This window comes from Podospora pseudopauciseta, assembly GCF_035222475.1.
Source record: "Podospora pseudopauciseta strain CBS 411.78 chromosome 5 map unlocalized CBS411.78m_5, whole genome shotgun sequence".
Classification (NCBI taxonomy): domain Eukaryota; kingdom Fungi; phylum Ascomycota; class Sordariomycetes; order Sordariales; family Podosporaceae; genus Podospora; species Podospora pseudopauciseta.
Genome location: NW_026946665.1, coordinates 1,940,548 through 1,962,256, shown reverse-complemented (window position 1 = coordinate 1,962,256; position 21,709 = coordinate 1,940,548). Strand labels below are relative to the sequence as shown.

The window sequence follows — 21,709 nt, the reverse complement described above, 5'->3', positions numbered from 1 at the left end:
ACCTAGAAAGATATTACCGCTAGTATAAGCCAGCGAAAAGCGTCCAATAAGCACAGGATTTTACGTTCTACCCTAAGGTACCGTATTAATAGTACACTACTAAAGAGCCTTACTTCTAAAAACTGATAGCGATTTTTTTCACGGTTAAGAAGACTTTATTTTTTAATAGATCCTTTGTTAGGAAAGCTTTAATTGCGTTTCTACCTATATTAATATAAAAGCTCTAGCGGCTAGTTTACTAATTAAATAAAGCGATTCTAATTACTTTGGTAAGTATTAAGTATTTTAATTTATTAACTATTATCTATATATTAAATAAAAGTTAAAAGAAATATAAATTATATTAAAGTTAACGAAATTACTATAAAGAGTATTAATAAGTTTTTTAATTTATATTTTATTATTAACTAACTTACGGTTAGCTATAGATATAAGTAAAATAAAGTAAGTATAATAAAATACTAGCGCAAAAACGTGTTACGGCTTAACACCTAATGGGGCGCGGGGCGCACTACGGACTAATCGTAGAATCAAGGGTCGAGTTAATCGATATAGGACGGTGCTAGGCTTAGCACGAGGACTATATATACGGAGGAACTGGTTAGCGTAAATAGATAGTTCCGCAGTATATAATTTAAATTATATTTACGGTATTTAGTGTTTATATTAAAATATTTTATTATATATTATTTAGCTATACCGAATTAGGATTATTTAAAAGTGCTTTTAACCGATATCCCTTTTAAAGGTTCTGGATAGAGGTTCGTTATATATTATATATTTACTTTAACTTTATTACAGATAAGTTAAAAGCGTCTTTTTACTATTATAGCCGGACTTAAGAACGTTTAAATGGAAGGCGTCCCGCCTAGCCTAGGCGCCGAAGGACCTTCCACTAAACTTATGCCCTCTACCGTAAAGTAGGTTATTAAGTGTTTTAAAAAGCTTAAGGACGAGGTTTAATAAACCCGGGAATAGATTTTTGCTATTTTAACCGCGTTTAAATCGACTATTAAGTTTCCGGTACCGGAGCGCTATAGAGGAAAAAAGGTAGAGCTTAGAGGGTTCTTAATTTAGTTTAAAATCTATTTTCGTTAATACCTAAATTAGTTTACTAACGAAAAGTCAAAAGTAATTTTCGCGGCTATTAAGCTTAAAGATAAGGCTCTCGCGTAGTTCGAGCTTATCCTCGACGATTATTACGAATAGAAGTTAAAGGACTAAAAAAAAATTATTATAAAGTACTTCGAAAGCTATTATACCTTTAAAGCTAAACTTAAAAAAAGTATTTAGGGAGTACGATAAAGTAAAGCGCGTATAAAGTAGACTTTTAAGTCTACGTTAAACGTATTTAATAACCGATTATATAGTTTAATTTAAAATTAATAATTTATATAGTATTATTAACGATAAAGGGTTAATATAGCTTTTCTATTATAGCCTTAAAGATAAGGTAAAAAATAAATTATATAAAAAGTCGAGGTCCGATACTATCGATAAATATATTATTATAATTATATAGATCGACGATCGGTAATTCGAATATTATATAAAGAAGAAAAAAAGTAACGGTAAGGATAGTTATAATAATAATTATAGGAAATACTTTAATAATAACCGCTTTAACAATAGGTATAAACGGAAATACTTTAATACTAATTACTCCGGTATTATATATTTAGGACCGATAAACGTCGATATTATATAATAGTAAAAGCCGTAAGGCCGAAATTAAAGTAAAGGTAACTTTAAATATTTTAACTATAATAAAGTAAAATACTTTAAGAAAGACTATAAGGTATTTAAACGGCTCGGATAAAAAAAAGAAATTATATTAATTATTATATTAAAGGAACTAAGAATTATAAAAATAATAATTATTAAATATTAATAAAGTAAAGCGGTAAACTCTAAAGAAAATTCTAATTAATATGCCGGATAAGAAAATAAAGAGTTTTAGAAAGTAAAGGAAGTATTAAAAAGGCTAAAGGCAAAGTATAAAGAAAAAGATTTTTAAATATAAGTATTACGGAATTAAATAGTATAGATCGCTATAGAAATTATTATAAAGGTCGCTAAAGGTAAGGGTCTCGCGTAAGGACTTACTAAGTAAACGATATTAAAAAAGTAATATAATAAATATAAAATTACTATTTTATAGGATATATTATAGTTTATAAAGCTCTTATATAAAAGCTAAGAAAAGTACTAGAAAGGCAGGAAGGTCGCTAATATCAGGATTACGAAGCTACTAAAAGATATACTAATACCTATATAATATATATCCTATAAGGGAAATACGGTATAGCTTTATTCTATATATTTAAAGTACCGGAGAGCACCTTAGTTTTAATATATTATATACAGATATATAAAATATTATTAAAGTAAGTCGCTATATAACTATTAGCCGGTATATAAAGTAAATAAAGAAGGTAAACTATAGCTAATTAAAAAGACTATAGTTTAATAGGAAAAGGCTTAATAGGAAAACTTAAATAATTATATTTTATAAAAAGTTTAAAACCCGGTTAAATTAAAGGATAGCCTTTAGGTTATATAGATCGTACTAAAGTATATAAGGTACTATATTAAATATATAAACGGTTAAAATATAAATAATAATATACGTTTATAAAAGAAAATAATATTAAAATAGTACTTAAGCCTAAACTATACTATATATCTATAGAATAAAGTTAAACGATATTATTAAGCTAAGACGTTTAAAACTAAATAAAAAAACCGCTATCGAATATAAATATAAAAAAATATTAAAGATAGAAAATAGGAGGAAGCTAAGTAAATATAATTAAAAGACTTTATATTACTAAATAACCTAAAGTAAAAAAATATTTTTAAATAATATAATTGCTTAGGAAACGACTCGCGGCCTTTCGCGGAAGCTATTAACCTTTAACGAACTATAAATAATATTTTCGAAAGTATCAGTATAAAGTAAAGGTATAAAATAATAATCTAGCGCTCGCTAGCGAGGTTACTACTATATAAAGAAAAAGTAAAAAAGATAAATACCTTTAAGTTACTATATATTAAAGGGATCTCTAAATAATAATATTAGTAAACGGTAATATAAAAATAAATTTAATTTCGTTATAATTCGTATACTAAGCCCGTATACTATAAAAAAAAAGAAGGAATAGATTATTATATAAAAACTATTTTTTACGTAAAAGGTTTATAGGGAAATATTATTTTTAAATATTATAATTAAAAGAAAAATAATATTAATTATATTCGATATTATAAATATAGGACCCTCGAAAAATATAATTTTAAAATAATTATAATATAAAGACTATAACCTAAATATCGATTAGAAGGATAGTAATTACTTATAATTAAAAGAGCTTTAAAAGTATTTAATAAACGATAAAAGATTAGAAGTATATACGGAATAAAGTATAGGATAAGTACCCTCTACGGTACTACCGTAAGGAATATTGGAAGTAATAATATATTTTATCGATATAGGTAGTAAAATCGAAGAAGTAAGGTTATCGACGTTATTAGAAATATCGGAGGTTAATAAATATACTTGTTATAATAATATAGAGAAAGGCGAGAAAAAAATAATATTAGTAAAATATCGAGGATACTTAGCCTTTATAGTTAAGTATTTAAAGAGGTTTTTAAAGCGAGGACTATAAAATTATAAAATTAAGTTAAAAGAAAGAACTAAACTACGATTATTTAAAGTTTATTATATTAATGATAAATAAAGTAAGGAGTTACGGAAATATTTAAAGGAAAATCTAAAAAAAGGATATATTAAAGAGTTTATATCGCTAGTAAAATACCCTGTATTTTTCGTATTAAAGAAGGACGGTAGCCTATAATTATATATAAACTACCGCTAACTAAATAACGAAACGATAAAAAATAACTATTTACTACCGTTAATATCTAAATTATAAAGTTAATTAGTAAAGGCGTAATACTTTATACACTTAAATATATTTATTAAATATATCTATATATAGATTAAAGAAAAAAATAAATAGAAAATAACGTTTTATATATCCTATAGTTATTTCGAGTATCTCGTAATACTATTTAAATTAATTAATATATCTATAATATTTTAATTTCTTATTAATTATATAATACGGAAGTACCTTAATAAAATAGTAATATACTATTTTAACGATATTTTTATTTATTTATATATTTTAAAAAAGTATAAATAATATATATAAAAGATACTCGACGTACTATACGGAGCCGGACTCTTAATTAATAAGGAGAAAAGCGAGTTTTATATATAAAAAATAATATATTTAGGATATTTAATATTATTAAATAAAGTCCGTATAAAGTTTAAAAAAATTGCGGTAGTTAAAGACTAACCTACGCTATAATTATAAATATATATTAAGGAATTTTTAAAGTTTACAAATTTTTATTAGATATTTATCCGGAACTATATAAGTATTATAAAGTTACTTAACTATTTAATTAAAAAAGATATAAAGTTCTGGTAGGGGTAGGAAAAGAAGTAAGCTTTTTAGGAGCTAAAAAAGGCTATTTTAAAGGACTTAATATTTAAATTACTAGACCCTAATCGATTATTTAAAGTTAAAGTAAATATATTAAATTATACGATCGGTAAATAATTAAAATAATAAAATAATAATAGTAAACTATATCCGGTAGCTTTCTTTTCAAAGAAGTTTAAAGGAGTATATTAAAATTACCCGATTTATAATAAAAAATTATTTATTATTATTAAAGCATTTAAGGAATAAAAGTTATACTTTAACGGTATTAAATATAAAATATAAGTCTATATGGATTATAAAAATCTATAATATTTTATTATTATAAACGTCCTTAACGTACGGTAAATATAATAATTAAAGTTTTTTTCGGAATTTAATTTTTAAATTAATTATAAAAAGGGCTCGGAGAACATTAAAGTAAACGTATTTAACCGGTAAGCCGATTACTATAAAGATATACTTAAAGAGTTATTATTATTATTTAAAGAAGCGCCGGATAATACTTTTAAATATTTATTATAGCTGTAAATAAAGTATTATATAGTATATCGTAAAAAAATTACTTTTAATTAATACTAAAAAAAGTTAAGTAACGATATTATAAAGTAATATTAATAAGAAAAGCTAAAGCTATAAGGTATTTAGAAAGATAATTAAGAAAAACTATAATATAGGAATCGAGCGTACGTAAAGTTAGGTAATAGAATAATATTAATAATAAAGATTTACGTATTAAAGTTTAAAGGATATATAAATATCGTTAAAACTATAGAAAAAATTAAATAATACTTTAATTAGCTAAAGATTAAAAACGACGTTAAAAAAACTATTTAATTATACTATATATATATAAAAAATAAAGGTTACGAAATATAAGCTTTATAGATTTCTAAAGCCGCTATTAATAGTAAAACGGCTATAAAGTTTAATTACGATAAACTTTATTATTAAATTATTAAAGTTTAAAAATATAGTAACTAGCGTTAAATATAATAATATATTAATAGTAGTCGATAAACTTATTAAATAAATATATTTCTTACTTTATAAGGAAACTTAATTAGTAAAATAATTAACGAATATAGTATTACGGTATATTATATTAATATATATATAATTAAAGAAATTTATTATAGACCGCGATATTAAGTTTATATCGAAGTTTTAAAAAGTATTAATAACGAAGTTAAAGGTAATAAGTAAAGTATTTTCGGTTTATTACCTTTAAATAGATAATTAAATGGAATAGCTTAATTAAATCGTAAAATAATATTTATAGAATTATATTAATTTCGAATAAAACGATTAGGTTAAATTATTATTTATAGTATAATTAATATATAATATATCGTTAACCAAAACGATTAAAGCTATATTGTTTTTTACGAATTTCGGCTACGAGGTAAACTTACGGTAAGGACCTATAATTAAAATACTTAGGGCTAAAGTTAAAGTAAATAAAATATATATATTTTATAATAAGCTTAAATAAAAACTAAAGTTTATAAGGGAAAGGATATAGAAATATTATAATATTAAAAGGCTCGAAGGACCTTACTTTAAAGGGAAAAATATAATATTTTTTTATACGTAATTTATATATTAAAAGACTTAGTAAAAAGCTAGACTATAAGAGAGTAAAACTATTTAAAGTTAAAAGGAAAATATTAAAGACGGTATTCGAATTAAAATTACCTAATATAATATATTTACGGTTATATACTTTTTATATTTTATTTTTAAAACCCGTATTATACGTAAGAAAAGCTAATATATAGGTAATAGCGAAGGACGAAAAAGAGAAGTACGATATAAAAGAAATATTAAATTTACGGTTTAATAAAAGTTAATTAAAGTATTTAGTTAGTTAATTAGGATATCCGGTTATAAATAATTTATAAGAACTATAGGTATACCTTAACTGCCTAAATAAATAAAAAAAATTCTATTAACGATATCCGGACCGACTAAAATCTAAATAAGTAAAAAGATTCGGCTCCGGTTTATAGCTAAATAGCTATAAGACGGAGCTAGAACTTTAATAGGAATCGAACCTGCACTTTCGACGTAATAGTCAACGTACTACATACTATACTACGAGGTTAAAAAGTATAAAAAGAACGAGATATAAATAGTATTACGCGTTTTAAGTACTTTAGAAAGTGGAAAGCGCACTACTAGCGGTATCTAACGCGGCTAGGAAGGAAGGACCGGCTACGCCTAAATTTAGAGAGAAGTTAGGCGGCTAGTCAAAGCTTAAAGTAGGATTTAGGAAGGAAAAGTCGGGCGGGATAAGAGCGGAAGACTCCGCTATAAAACGGCTTCGGAGATCTAGAGAAGCGGGAGCCAGAAGAGGTAAAGAGGCGTCGTTAAGTAGTAAAGTAGACTATACGGCTAGCGCGGCTTCTTTCTATTTAATACGCTCCAGCTCTTCTATATTATTAAAACTACGGAAGACAGCCGTAACTATTCGCTTAACCTATATTCGTTTTTATAGGCGTAAACGGTTAATTTTCTAATTTAAGGTAACGCGCTAGGACTTAGCCTCTACTATCTTTATCTCTATCTAATTATATTAAATAATAACCTTACGGAGCTATTAAACGGATAATCTATAAGCGTTATAAAGGAACTAATTATATTATATATAAGTAGCATAACGATCGGAAACGGAGGAAGAGATTTTATAAAAGAAATTACGTTTTTCGTAAAAGGAATAGATATGCTTTATAATAATAATAAATCGTAATATTAAAGTAAGTAGTTTATTACGATTCGTTATTTTCGGGTGCGGAGGTTTAGTACCAGGTCGCGCCTTACTTATACGGTTAAATATTATAGAGTATAGGGGAATAGGGGAAAAAGGAAAGAACTTATAAGTATTAGTAAACGTAGAAAAGTAAATTAGGCCGACGGGACTTCGGTTTAAAAAGGAAAGTATCGTATTATAGCTTAATACCTAGTAAGGCGTAAAGCGTATTATAAATTAATTATTAATATATAAGTAAGGACTAATTAAGATAGGATTATTAGGATCGAGGATCGATTTAAAAAAGTTAATTTTAAAGGGAATAATATCGATAAAATCGAGGGTCGAGTTAATTAATATAGGACGGTATTAAGCTTAGTATAAAGACTATATATACGGAGAAACTAGCTAGCGTAAATAGATAGTTCCGCAGTATATAATTTAAGTTATATTTACGGTATTTAGTATTTACATTAAGATATTTTATTATGTACTATTTAGCTACACCGAATTAAAATTATTTAGAAGTGCCTTTAACTAATATCCCTTTTAGAGGTTCTGGATAGAGGTTCGTTACAAAACGGCTTAATTATTAAGTTTTTAAAGTATAATAAAAAGTTTATATACGTTAAATAAAACTAAAAAAGGACCTAAACTACTATACTTAATTGTATTTTATAAAACACGACGGTCCTTTCCCCTAGGGTTATCTTTAAAAGTAAAGACCTTTAAAAGTAATAATTTAAGCATTAATTAAATAAAGATTAATATATAATTATATTAAAGAATAATTAAACTAGTTATATCTTTATCGTTAATTAATTTAAAATAGCTTTTATATTAAAACCTACACTTAAAGATTTATTAAAACTATATATTTTTATTTATAATAATTATAATTTATATATTAGTAGCGACTTTGTAATTCGGTACTATAGGAATAATATTTAGTTTTTTTTCCTACCCTCTTACTACTTTTATATCCTTTAACCCCTTAATAATAATTACTTTTCTAGTATAAATTAACTACGTCACGCTTAAAACTTTTGTCCGCCGCTAGTCTGGGACGCCGTCGTGGTTCGGGCAGGATAGGAATCTATATACCTACCGAGATGGTCTCTGCGAGATAATAGATAAGTTAGTGTAGGTTATGCGTAAGGCTGCTAGGGCGTTTGTGAAGTATCCTAGGTAGGTCTATTCCCCGTGACTATATGCTAGAAGAGCGCTAACTGTTAATGCTACGGGCATTGCAGTGAAGAGCAGCGCCGTCTGTGGAGCATGGACCAGGCTACTCGAGCGTGGATAGCATATATGAACGGGCACATAAGGATGCATATTAACTCTCCGCGGCGGAGTACGGCGAGTTTAAAGACCGCCGTCCAGGACAGAGAGGTATGGGTGAAGTTAAAGGCTAACATACGTAAAAACATAGGGCAGGCGCGCATATAATGCTGCTATCGGTTCCCATCATCTTTATCTTTTACACGAGTGTAAAAGCGGTATAACGAAGACTAGATACTTACCTTAGAGATTAGACCTTTAACTCCGTTTAAAATACTTATTTGGAGGCTATTTATCGTAACTATTACTTACAACAGTCTGATTATCCTTACGTTTATTGCGCTAGAGCCGCTAATATATCCCTAATAATAGTCCCAGTTATTACTATCGGTTACAGCTAATAGGTTAGGTTTAACTTTAAAAGCCTCTATATATTCCTCGTCCGAGGCTAATTAATTATAAGTATCGTTATACTTAGGGTAATATAAATCGTATTAGAGGTTCTATAGGAAATAAATGTACCCGTAAGCCTCTTTTATAGTATTAAAGCGGCCTATATTAAAAATAGCTTTAATAGAATTAATAAATTATAATAAGTAAACTCTAAACAGGAGGAGTGGGGTTAGCGCGGCGGTAATTAAAATATTTAAAGTAGGAATCGTCGATACGCTTTTTTAGCTCATTAAATATGGCCTTGGGCGACCGTTCCTGGTGTTTGTACTATGGATCTAAGAGCTGGAGGGAGGTCTGAAATGACGGGTCAATAATCGTGTAAATCTCGAACGCAAGAAACAGGTTACGCCTAGCCTTTGACCTTTGTGGGTTGCTCAGTAATGAACCGGACCGTGAGCCGTTTTATAGATTTCACATCCCGTATGTCTGTTAAGGTCCTCTGGCGCCTACTGGGTCTGGACCGCCACTCGGGCCGAATTATAACCTGAATGTGCGGCGGAAGGTCTGAGAAAGGCAAGGTTAGCTGTCGAGGGATGCCATCAACATAAGCCGTACGAAGTCTACCTAATGTAGGTGCACAGAAACTTACCACAGAATAGGTTGTTCTTAATGATAAAAGATCCGAAAATATCATGAATCTGGGAGATCAAACGAAAGTGCTACCTCTTTCCAACGAAGCGACGAATGGACGAGGGGACGTTTCGGACGTAGTTGTAGTGCATCCATTCTTCCGCAGTCTTCCTCCTGAGCCGTCTGGCTGCCAACTTTTGGTTTGGAGGTCCTTTCGTATGGAGAATTGGTCCATAAACTAGAGGAAAGACTGAGGGTGGGCACTGGCGACCAGGGCTGATAGTATTGGCTTCTCCCCATCGTTGGTATGCATTAAATGATGCGGAAAAGCTTAGACTGTTGAACGAGAAAGGAATGTTGTTGGCCGTGGGTGGGGGAATGATTACCCCTTTGCCTAGAAAATATAGAAATGGGATCTGCAATGTTTGTTGACGGTGAGGTCTATGTATGAGCCAGTTGCTTCGACTTAGATAGGTACCTTGATTGCCCCGTAAGTTTTATATTTCAGTTAAGTAATGCTTAGTCTCGTGTGTTTTCCTCAAGATACTTTAGCCGCTGCTGGCGGGTGTCTAGACGAGCTTGGAACGTTTCTCCATTCTATCCTGCTAGTCATTGTTTCTATTGCGCAAGTCTTTTCGAGCTTGTCCACCCTTGTCTTCATGGTGTTGATACACAACACTCGCAATGAAGACCGCAATGAAGACCGCAATGAAGACCGCCACGTTAAGAGGTATCACCATCCTCGTTCTCTCCTTCCTCAGTATACCATCATTGCTTCGCTTCAAAAAGCAAGCCATACACCCCAGCAAGGGCGTCTTTGTGATCAATTTCGGAAATCTCTCGAATGGGCTCGACGAACCACGCGGTTTCTTTGGGCTATGTCGTCGTTACTGACACCGCTATGCGTGTAATCGTAGTTTTCTACGTTTTTTCGCTGGCATGAAATCTTCATCACGAGGACCAACCTGGTCCACAAGCCCTTTCAGCGCCTGGCGTATTGCAACAACCACCGCTCTGTTCCCTTATCAGCCCGCATCTTGGCTTCTTCCTCGAGCCTTTCCAGCTCAGCTTTCCACCGCCAGCGATGTCTGGCTTCCTTTCTTTTCCCAATCAACTCGGTTATCAACTCGTCAAGCTGAACATCTCTGTCGGCAGAGCCATAGAAATCATGACAGACGGAGGCCTCGTTGAAACACCAAGCCCGGAGCTCCAAAGCAAGCATGTAAGCCTGCTTGAGAGAGTTCGCATGATCAATATCGGCAATCTTTCGGATTGGTTCTATGAACTTCGACATGGCGAAGCACAGGTCATCGTTGGAAATTTCGGTCTTTTTAGGCCAAAACATTTTGGTTTAAAGTGGTGACGCGACGATGGCCATGCTTTTGAGCAGTGATTTGGCTAAAGTTCGAGGGCTGGGGCGGGATACGAAGAGGTCTTGAAGGGAAGAGGGTGCATCTGATACACTCCGTCAGTTCAAAATGGTCAAGGAGAGTCAAACATGAAGTTTGGTCGTGCGTACTCGCTGCAACAAACTGCTGGTCAACAAGGCCAATAACCTGAGCAAGTTGAGCTTTTAGGAGAGCATTTTCTTCATCAAGTCTTTCATGTCCCTCGGTTCGTTTTTGTCTTGCCAAAAATCTTTGAACCGCTTCGTCTTTTCTGAGCCGGACCAGCTGCCGCGGTCCTTGAAACTGGAGTGTTCTTCGGTGCCAGCCTGTCTAGATCCATGTCTGGAGGTAGCCTGAGGCGGACTTAGTCTTGCTGATCGATCAGTGAATGTAGCTGGCTGAACAGAAAAGGAGAAGAGGGCAGCGCGGAGGGAAAATGCGAGCACATCTCATCATGTATTAAGCTTTCTCTTGGTGTGTGTTCCGCCCGATACCATGTTCAATTCAATCACCTGCCAACAAAAAAGTTGACTCAAGCCCAACTCAGTTCAGATCAGCCACCAAATCCTCATTTTCTTTCTTTGGCTTCAGCGTGACAAATCCCATTTCCACCAAGGTGAGTGCCCCCCCAGCTATTCGGGGGTGGATCTGCAAGCAAGTCCAACGCCTTGCTTTCAGGAAGCCAATCCGTAATCCCCATATCCTCACTGTCCTCTTGCCACTCACGGAAGTCCTACGCCGCTTGCCGGTACTTTAGGCCGCCGTTTTCCTGACTCGGAGTCTCCGAGTCTGCACACTTTTTGATAACTTCGGCACACAACTCATCAAGAATATGGTCTTACTTTCTGATGGACTCGGGACAGCGGCCATCATCCTCAACACTAACATCATCCTCAACACTAACATCATCCTCAACACTAACAGCTACCTCCTCCTCCACGGGCTTCTCCTCGCTGCTAATTTGAGACATGATCCGCTGAGCTGCAATTGCTGCAGACCCCGTACTAGAGCAGAGTATGTGAGGGCTTTGAAAGACTGAGCAGGTTCTGAAAGGTCAACAGGTTAGTCTGATAGGATCTGATAAGATGGCTTTGACGGTATACCTTTGGCGAGGTAATCCTCGGGACTGGACCGGGGTTCGCGTTTCTTCTTCGTCGAATCTGACATATCCATCGGCTGGGAGGGGCTGTCGTCATTGGGTTTTGTGTTTTCGGCGAGAAGGGCCATCAAGAATGCAGGGGGCGTTCTAATCGTCGTCGGTGCATGTGTGTTCCACAAGACGCGTGACCGGGGTTGTCCAAAGCAACAAGTGGCCCTCTCACCATTTTATTTTACTGTCGTGTTCCTTTGAACCGTGTCAAATGACGTCCGGTTGAGATATGTGTTGTTGGGTTGAGGGCTTTGGCTGGTTGTTGGTCAGCTGGATGCTAAGCAGGTTGGCGGCACATGAGAGCTGGAAGAGGTCATGGTCTTGGCAGGACGCTCACAGAATATATCCCATCCACTGTCATACAACTCGCAGCAAACTCAACTTTTATTCTTGAGCTAACATGGAAGATTACCTGTGAAGGTGTGGCGTATGGCTTGGCCCGCCTTGGCTCCTGCAGGCTCGCAAGAGCAGCGTGGCTTACGGGTATACCAATATAGCCTCAGACGGAGAAAGAGGTCTACGCTCTTTTATCTGGCTTTGACGCAATTTTCTGGCTCTCATAGAGTATTATAAAGCTCAAGAGAGCTTACGGAAGGCCTTTGAAGCTCTTGGAAGGATACGGTCTTTTTAGGGGTGCTCTCGGTCTATATAAGCTGCCTTTCTTACGCTCTCTAGGGTAGGCTTTTCTTCTTCAGACAGACATTAATCAATGTACTAATACAACTGGGATCTCCAAGTTCCACATTACCCAACGTGGTAGCTTACTCAGCCTCATTTCTTACTCCCAAGTCATCGCAACGACAACGGCTCAGCATAACACGCCTCATCACACCGAACCTCCCGTTCCTTTGATCGTTCCAGCAAAATAGAGTAGCACTCATGGACCTTCCAGTCACGAAGGTGATGTCCAGCTTCCATCCTCCGTCGGATGAGACTTGCTGGAAAATAATCATAGTTTTCTATTGTGCTGGTCGATAGGCAACTTTTGTCACTAGCCTCGGATATTTCACGGATCCCAGGGATGAATCGCCACGTGGCGTGTTTCAGGGTGTGGTTGTTGTACAGGCCGAACGGGTCCACCACGGGCTTCAAAGTTAAGAATTGAGAAACTCTAGGGGGGCATTACCCTAAGTATCGATGAGCAGCAATGGGAAACAAGAGAAAGTGATGCGACGCTCTGCAGATTCTAACGCCACCTCAGAACCAGGATCTTTACATCAGCCATTCGAAGCTGTCAAGCCATTGCCCACATACAATCTCAGTTATAGCGCGAGCGGCCTGACTCCGGAGAGCTCTCTAGCCTTGGAAAAACTCCACACATGATCCCCAACAGTCGCCGTGATTCGTCTAACCACGATTCTGAGGTGTGTTCCCCCAAACAGGAGACCTGTCGTGCTCGCCATTCCGCAGTCATTTTGTCCAAGTCGCCTTTCACATCCCAGCAGGGTCCCAAATTGTCTCTAACGACCGATAATCCCTCCCAGTACCTGATCAAACCAACGGACGGCCCAGTCCGAGCCACCAGACAATCGGTCAGTTTCCACCGCTTCTTCCCGGGACACCATCAGTAACCCTTCAGAACCATTGCAAACTCGTAGCTTTCTTTGTAAACATGCTCCTCCTCGAAGCTCAGAAAGAGTCTGCACAAGGGAAGTAAACTTCTCTAGCCCTTGGGTCAGAGTCGAATTGTATATACCAGCTGTTGAAGACACCCCTTCATAGAGAGGTGCTGCTGCAGCATGGATGCGCAATCTGAATTGGTTGGCAAGGGACAACGACCCAATATGTTGGCGAAGAAGCATCATGAGTCGAGGTTTTGGCGCCAGTATATCCATGCGATGTCATTAGTGATCGATGAGCAAATTGGCGGTTTATCAAGCAAGGGAGATACAGCATGCTACTACTCACATTCAATATCGTGATCCTTTTTGCAAGCTCCTTCTCACCGAGCTCCTGGAAAGAGAGTGAATAGAAGGTAGCCATACCCATGGCGTCTGCCAGGTTGCTCGGGATTTCGTCGCGCGAAAGGTTCCATTTTTTTTCGAGGCCAAGAACAGCATCAGGACCGCCCGGGCCGTGCTTTGGTGAGGCAAACGGTGGATTGTCGCTTTGGGTGACTTGTGATGTAGCGACCAGCTGTCGGTTGTCCTCGTCCTCTGATGGGTGCCCCGCCGGGCTTGTGGGTGAGGCTACTCGCTTGCTACTGCTAATGCTGAGTTATCGTCATTGAGAGAGGCTTTGCGCTTTCGGGAGTAGGGGGGGCATGATGCCGATGAAGTCACGACCAGTTGCGTCGTGTTTTGATTTGTCAAGAACGCGCCTTGCAAACGGGGACAAATAGACGGCGATCGTGCACAGGCAAAAAACAAAAAGGACGAAAACGGAGTGGATGATAGAGTGGCACTAAGCCGAATTGAACATGTATGAATCTGACTGATATGTAGTCACAGTGGGATCGCGGTGTTTCTCTACGAAGCCAACACAATTGCCCAACACTTCCTAACTGTCTTGCTACGACATCTCCTGAGGTGCAGCAAATATGCCAGTCCTTAACTGCTTGTAAATGATAAACACCATCATCCTCGTCTCACTTACACATAGACAAAACAGAACGGGCTTCCCGCAACCGTACTCATCAACTCCTTCAACTTCCTCGGCGGCTGATGAGGCAACACATCGATGCTGTCTTCCACAGTAACATTAGGACTAGGCGGGATGTTGAGCCACGTGCCAGTCCCAAAGACGTCCTGTGCGAAGCCAAGTCAGCTTTCATATCACACAACAAACGACTCCGCTCAGCAGAACTCACACTCCGACTCTCCAAATCCAACATCTGCCAAATCCAATAAACCCTATCCAACTGTCCATGCGTCAACCAAAAAGCAGGATCATACGGCGAAATCACCGGATCAGCAGCATGCCCGCCCACCCCGCCAATCGACGAATGCCCACCACCATGAACACCCATCGGCTTGGTCGGTACCCATCTCGGATCCCCTTCCTATACCACTCGGCATGTCAGCAGCACTCCCCCTTCCTGTTACCTTTCAATCCAGTCAGAAGCACTCACAGCATTGACGTGAAACTCAAAGATATCCCCACTCCCCAAAATCAACTCAGTACTATTCCTAAAACTCGCCCACCTCTCAATCCCCCCCTTGTTCAAATCCCTAATCAAACACCTCTCATTGTCCCCCCTCCCATCCTCCGGCTCGACAGGGAACGTCTCCGTCATGTTGAACGGCCCAAGTCTGACTTTATGATGGACAAACGGACCGGTCTTGACGCATCCACCTCCCGTCCCGGGTGGGATGATGATTTCCGGTGTGAGGGGGTCGATCCAAGGGATTGAAAAAGGGGGGCGGTTAGGGATGAACTCGCCGTCACCACCTAACGATGTGTCGGAACCGTCAAAGACGGGGGAGAGATGGGGCCCGGTTATGTCGAGGCCCCATTCCCAGTAGGGGAGCCCTGCGGTCCAGCCGCAGGCGGAGAGTTCCGTTTCGTAGGTGTGGAGGTAGTAGCGGTGGAAGAGGAGGAAGGTTCCCTGTGAGGATCAGTAAAGTGGGAAAAAGGGGGGCGGAGGAGAAGGGCAGCGAACGCTGTTGTGAACGAGACCGCTTCTTCGCGCATGGGCCCAGACGATATCATCGTATAATGACTTGGCGCCGGGGACTTCCCCCGGAGGGAGCGTGCTGGGTTTTGCCATGATGCACTTGACCGCGGCGATGAACTTTCTGCGGTCGGACTTGGAGATGGTGCGCCATTCGCGGCGGTATTTCACTTTGGAGGGGGTGCATGTGCCGCTGAATTTGGTGAGGGCTTTGGCGAGGGCGATACCATTGAGGGCTTTGAGGGCGACGCCGGAGTCGATTGCTTTTTGCTTGAAGTCCTCGAGCTTGGGGTGCAGGGCCGTGGCTAGGCCGGCAGTTTGGAGGAGAAGGTAGCCTGTGAGGAGCTTCATGATGGCTGTGTGTGAAGATTGGGGACGAGGTGCCGTGGAAGCTCTGTCTGAACAATTCCCGCGAGGAGCTTGTGTTATTTATGCTTGCCACAATCTCAACTTTTTCTCCTGCCGGGATGTTGGCCCGCGCATCTTTGGCACCATCCAATAGTCCATGTAAGCACATGCAAGTTCTTCATGATGCCTCCACGTTGGTTGGGTGCCACTGAGAGGTTCGGTTCTGCGAGGGTCTTGCCGCCCAGCCATCTCCAACTCGATAGTGTGTATGATAATGGGCACTCCGTGTGGCAATTCGTACTGTCGGCCCTATGAGGAGTCCATCCGATAGGACCTGCTCACTCGCTACCCGGCAGCCAATGCTGATACCGGGATTAATTTCTACGGTACATCTGCAGTCAGCAGCATTGGCAGGGTCTCTTGGCAGCCACAACGTGGGATTGAGCTCTTAGCCGGCATTTCAGTTCTGATGGTGGGTGTCACGACAGTGCCTATTGTTTCTAGACCACGCCTCAGGAGCGGGGTGGTAGGACAAATGTAGAGTTCATGAGGTTTATCTCCATGGAACTGGTGCTTTTTGGCCCGCTTATCTAATGTTGCATTTGCTGTTCTGTCAGTCTTATATGCTGATTCGTCAACACTCGGTTGACACCTTGCATAAGCTGGCGCCAGTCAGAACAAGCGCGGCCGGCGCTCAGTCAAGCTCGGCAGGTAACATCAAGGAAAATGGGGCCTGGGTTACCCCTAGAGTCCAATTTACCACGGCATCGGACGCTCAAGCTCGGGTCGGCACATCCTGCGTGACTGGCCCGGTCGGTCCCACTATACACACGGGTGATAATGACTGTGACAGTTCTCATCGTTAAGCAGATCTCATCATTAGGTTCTTATATACAATGTTGCACAAATCCCCCTTTTGACCCCGTTACTCAATCGTGATGGGAATCTTGCCAGTGTGCTTCTTGGCCCACATGTACTCATAAGCCTCCTTCGCCTTTTCAAGAGTAAAGACTGTCTTGTCCATGACAGGGTGGATGTCATGCTTCTCAATCTCGGCACACATGGCCTCAAGCTGCTCGCGAGAGCCGACGTATACACCACGGACAGTGCAGACACGAGAAAGGGTCTCGAGAATGTTGTCCTTGGGAGCCGCGCCGCCGAGGAATCCAATGACGGAGATGACACCCTCCATCTTAACAGCGCTCAAGCTCTGGGTGAAAGTGTCGGCACCGCCAACCTCAATAACATGCTCAACACCCTCACCACCGGGGGTCAACTTACGGGCAGTCTCACCCCAGTTGACATCTTCCCTGTAGTTAATGACGTGGTCGGCGCCCAACTTCTTAAGCATCTCGGCCTTCTCGGCGGTAGATGTCGTCGCGATGACATGCGCGCCAGCAGCCTTGGCAAACTGTTTTCTGTTAGCACGCCCCCATGTTTCATTTGTTGAAAGAGAAATTCTTACCTGCAGAGCAAACAAACTAACACCACCAGTACCCTGGGTGACAACCCACTGGCCCTTCTTCAACGGCTTCAGACCATAAAGAGCGTTCCAGCTCGTAAGACCAGCACAGACAAGCGAAGCAGACTCGACGTAGTTCAAGTTGCTGGGCATCTTGGCGACACCAGTCTCGGCAAAAGTACCATACTGCCTCAAGGTGCCGTCGAAGCAGCCGCCAAGACCGGTCTTGCTGGCCGCAATGTCCATATCACCTCTCTGATGGCCCTGGTTAAAGAGGGTGAGGACCTTGTCGCCCTTTTTCCACTTTGTGACCTTGGACCCAACAGCGACAACCTCGCCGGCGCCGTCGGAGCAGGCTACTACTGGGAGGTTGAGCGGGAAGGGATACATTCCCCTGGGGATGATGAGATCGCGGTAGTTGAGTGAGGCGCCGCGAAGGTGGACGAGGACCTCATGGTCGCCGGGGGTGGGGACGGGAGCGTCTTGGTAGACGAGGCCGTCGAGGCCCTTGTCGGCTCCGGTGATGAGCCACTGCTTCTGGGTCTTTGGGATGGACATTGTGATGACTGGTGATGAATCGTGTGAAAGCTGAGATTGGAGACGTGATAGGGGGTGAAAGGGGGTTGTGGGGTATGAATTGAGAATGAGAGAGTAAAATAGATGAACAGGTTCTAGGTCGAGACGAGCCAGAGGGCTTTTATATCTGTTCAAGCAAAACAAGCTCCTACCTCCTCTGGGGTCACAATTTGGTCGGTTGTCGTCCGGGTCCCGCAGATATGCAACGTCATAGCTACGATACCACGATGCCATGTGGAGACATTTTCTCTTGGGAGAATCCCCGGTCGAGCCCCAGAGTGTTGTTGGTCATCAGCATGATGAGTAAGCTCTAAAGTTAATGTCTGGGTTGTTAGAGTGCATGCATAATGGCAAACAGTCAGCAGAGAGTGGTCTGCCCATGTTTTTTTGATGTCGCCAATGCTCACATCACACCTCATGAATAACGCCCATCCCTGACAATGCTTTCTAATTGCTTTTGCTTAGGTACAAATTTTAACTCAATGCCATATCGCTGATGTTGTTGTCAGCATCGAGCTACACGGGCAATTGGGAAAAGGTTTCGCCGACAAAAACAGACCCACCATTATCGACATCTAGAAAATGAAGAGTTTTCCCCATTCTTCGACTCCAGTCTTGCTTTGTAAGACCGGTTTTGCTATCTTCCAGAAGAAAAAAGGTGGCCCACTAGCACGGTTCTGGAATATTCTTTGTGATTGCTTGGTGGAGCCACCATGAGAGTTCTTCGATTCGATTGTAACTATGCCAAGCCTTGCACTTCTCTTAAACAATAACACCATGGTGTTCCATCACTGCTGGACATAGAGTTACACCATCTCCATCGCAAAACTCTTGACCTTCACCTCGCCTCCCAGTGCCTTGGTCGCAAAGTTGAAAACGCCATATCTATATCCAGTAAAGTATCGCCAAGAGTTGCTCATGGCGAAGGCGGGTCCAAGATTCGTGAAAGTCCTGCCATCGGTGCTGTAAGAGAAGATGACTTGTCGTCCAGTGTTCGTCCCGAAGGCGGGCGTGATATCGGCTTGAATTCGGAGCCAGATCTCTCCGGTGACAGACGGCCCAGTCGCCGCCACTCGACCGGTAGAACTTGTTGTCCATGAACCCTCAACCAAGTTCAAGTTGTCAACCATGACGATCGACGCAGTGTTTCCGGTCTTGTGAATGCCAATGTAGGCAGCCTTGTCCCGGAAGAGCACAGCGCCAGCTCGATCGCCATCCCTCATAGCTCCAACATCAATCCTAAAAGTACCCCTCGACTTCGGCCCAACAATCCGATGTGTAAGAGTGTTCCTCGCGGCAAACAAATCCCCCGTCACCGTCGCCGTCTTCAAAACCAGCCCATCACTCAACGACCACTTCCCATTATCAGGATTATGATTCCATTCCCACTCCGGGCCCAACTTCCCCCCCTTAAACTCATCAACCCTCGGCCCCAACACATTCACCTTTCTAGTCGTGTTCACAGGCAAAGGATACGTCCTCCCCCATCCATTCCCCCCATCCCTAACCACAATCGGCCACCCATCACCCCCCCACGTCAACGGCGCGGCTACAGGAATCCTCCCTCCGGGATAAGCATCCAAAAACCCCAAATAAAACCACCTCCCATCCTCCGTATCCACAATCCCCCCCTGATGCGCAAACCCCGCACTCGACAAAGGCCCCCCAATCCTATCAACCAACACCCGTCTCTCGAACGGCCCCCACGGACTCTTGCCCCTAAGTACAAACTGCGCATCCGCCGGTCTGGTAACCCAAACATAGTACTCCCCGTTCCGCTTATACAACCTCGCCCCTTCCAGCGTCATATCACCACTAGTATAAACAACCTGATTCCTCACCTCTTTCAAATCCCCATTCTGGTCCACCACTAACTGCGCCATCCTAATCTGGGTGTTTCCATAAGCGACGTAAACTTGCGAGTCGTCATTGTCATCAAAAAACAGCCCCGCGTCGTAGTAGCAGTTGCTAATCACCGGCCGGGGGGACCAGTTCCATGCTTGGGGGGGAACCTCCCCCCCGTTTTGGCGCGCGTTGCCGCCCGGGCTGGTCCAGATGTGGGTTTTGGATCCGTCGATGCAGCCGAGCCAGTAGAAGGTGTCGGTTGAGGGGCGATAGCGGAGGGTGCTGGCCCAAATGCCTTTTACGTAGGCTCTTGAGCCCGAGGTCAAATTGTAGGCGTTGGCGGGGGAAAAGTTGAGGTAGGGGACTGAGTGGGTGACTGCTTCCCAGTTGGCGAGGTCAAAGGAGCGGAGCAGGGGGGCGCCGGGGGAGTACGCAAAGGTGGAGGAGGAGTAGTAGAATGTGTGGCCGATGCGGAAGACGTCGAGGTCGGGGTGGTCTTGCCAGATGACGGGGTTGGTGAGGGTTGTTTGGGAGAGGGCTTGACGGGGAAGGAGGAGGAGGAGGAGGGTGGTGATGAGCGTGTGGAGGAACATTGTGATGGTTTGGAGGGCCGTGGTGGTGGACGAGACATCTTGGTTCTTGATGGATGGTTCAGGGGGTGTTTAAGTATCTCCAAGATGGAACAACCCCAAAAACAGGACGGAGGATACAGAGTGGAAAAAAAGAAAAAAGATCGTCATTGACGGGAATTGAGCCCGACGTGGGGGTCGAACCCACAACCTTGAGATTTGGGAGTACTCCATAAGAGTCTCACGCTCTACCGATTGAGCTAGCCGGGCGGCTAGGTAATTGTTAGTGCACTGCCGCGCATTTAGCACTCATGTAAGCCGGACCAGACGACTCCGCAAGGTAGTCCCTGAGAGACACTCAAAGATATTAGTTGACATTGCCATTCAAATTCTCCGTGGTCTTATGCCCTTTGGTTTTTTTGGGCACTTGCGAGCCCTAGAATATTTCTCCGCCAGTCGTGGGAATTCATTCACCTCTTGCAAGCGCGCCAATCACTGGCAATGCTACGGCAGATCAACCTGCCCCTCTTCGCGCTCGTTAACGCTAGGCGACCCGGCAAGTTGTTTCCATGTGGTGTAAAAACCGATGCATCTGAGCCGTCCAGGGAGGGGTTCAGGTTGTTGTGTTCCCTCGGCATGGCGATAAAGTCCCGTTGTTGAACAGCTTCAATAGCTTCGGTTAGGCGGGGTAGTTGTGATCGGACAATGTCCCGCCCGGCCTTTAACAAAGAATAGCGTGCCTTTGCCACCACGTCGGAGTAGTTCCCGCTCCCTTGCCGCTGCAGCTATGTACGGAGCTTGATCATATCTGAAAACTTTCCGGTTTGCAATAGCCTCTTATAGTTCTGTTGTTGTTGAATATTCCTCGGAATATCACAACATATGTTTCATTCAGCTACCTGTAGTCTAGCGAGGCTGGTTCTCAAGCCACGTATACTTTGTAGACAAGAGTATGGCGGTTTGCAGAACGATGCTGCTGCTTGGCTTTCGTCCTCGTGAGGAGACGTCGTTGTTGTGTCTTGCTTGCGTCCAGAAGCTTGCTGACCGATCTTCACCATGGACAAAGACCTTTGACACTTTAATGACAGTCAGCTGCAATGATCTTGCACGGGATTGGTCGGTCTTGCCTTTCCGGACCAGTGAGATTGATGAGCTGCTGACGAGTCTCTTTGTTTCAGGCCT

General features: G+C 40.8%; 3 protein-coding genes and 1 non-coding gene across 4 annotated transcripts; all 4 read right to left on the bottom strand.

Moving 5' to 3' along the window:
- Window positions 1-14,500: 14,500 nt before the first annotated feature.
- Window positions 14,501-16,329, bottom strand: QC763_510410 (uncharacterized protein). Its single transcript, XM_062913628.1, has 4 exons — window positions 15,716-16,329; window positions 15,185-15,661; window positions 14,924-15,115; window positions 14,501-14,861 (listed from the first exon to the last, which is right to left on the bottom strand). Exons 1-4 carry the CDS (start codon window positions 16,076-16,078, stop codon window positions 14,706-14,708), a joined length of 1,188 nt encoding a protein of 395 aa, XP_062765157.1. The 5' UTR covers window positions 16,079-16,329; the 3' UTR covers window positions 14,501-14,705.
- Window positions 16,330-16,934: 605 nt separating this feature from the next.
- QC763_510420 (uncharacterized protein) lies at window positions 16,935-18,376 on the bottom strand. The gene is made up of 2 exons (XM_062913629.1): window positions 17,541-18,376; window positions 16,935-17,486 (listed from the first exon to the last, which is right to left on the bottom strand). The coding sequence occupies exons 1-2, from the start codon at window positions 18,345-18,347 to the stop codon at window positions 17,001-17,003; spliced, it is 1,293 nt and encodes a 430-aa protein (XP_062765156.1). The 5' UTR covers window positions 18,348-18,376; the 3' UTR covers window positions 16,935-17,000.
- A 543-nt stretch (window positions 18,377-18,919) lies between these two features.
- Window positions 18,920-20,908, bottom strand: QC763_510430 (uncharacterized protein; the record flags this gene model as incomplete). The annotated part of the gene is made up of 1 exon (XM_062913630.1): window positions 18,920-20,908. The coding sequence occupies exon 1, from the start codon at window positions 20,549-20,551 to the stop codon at window positions 18,920-18,922; it is 1,632 nt and encodes a 543-aa protein (XP_062765155.1). The 5' UTR covers window positions 20,552-20,908.
- Window positions 20,711-20,797, bottom strand: QC763_0078510. The gene has a single exon. It is a non-coding gene; the product is annotated as a tRNA-Lys (tRNA).
- Window positions 20,909-21,709: the final 801 nt, after the last annotated feature.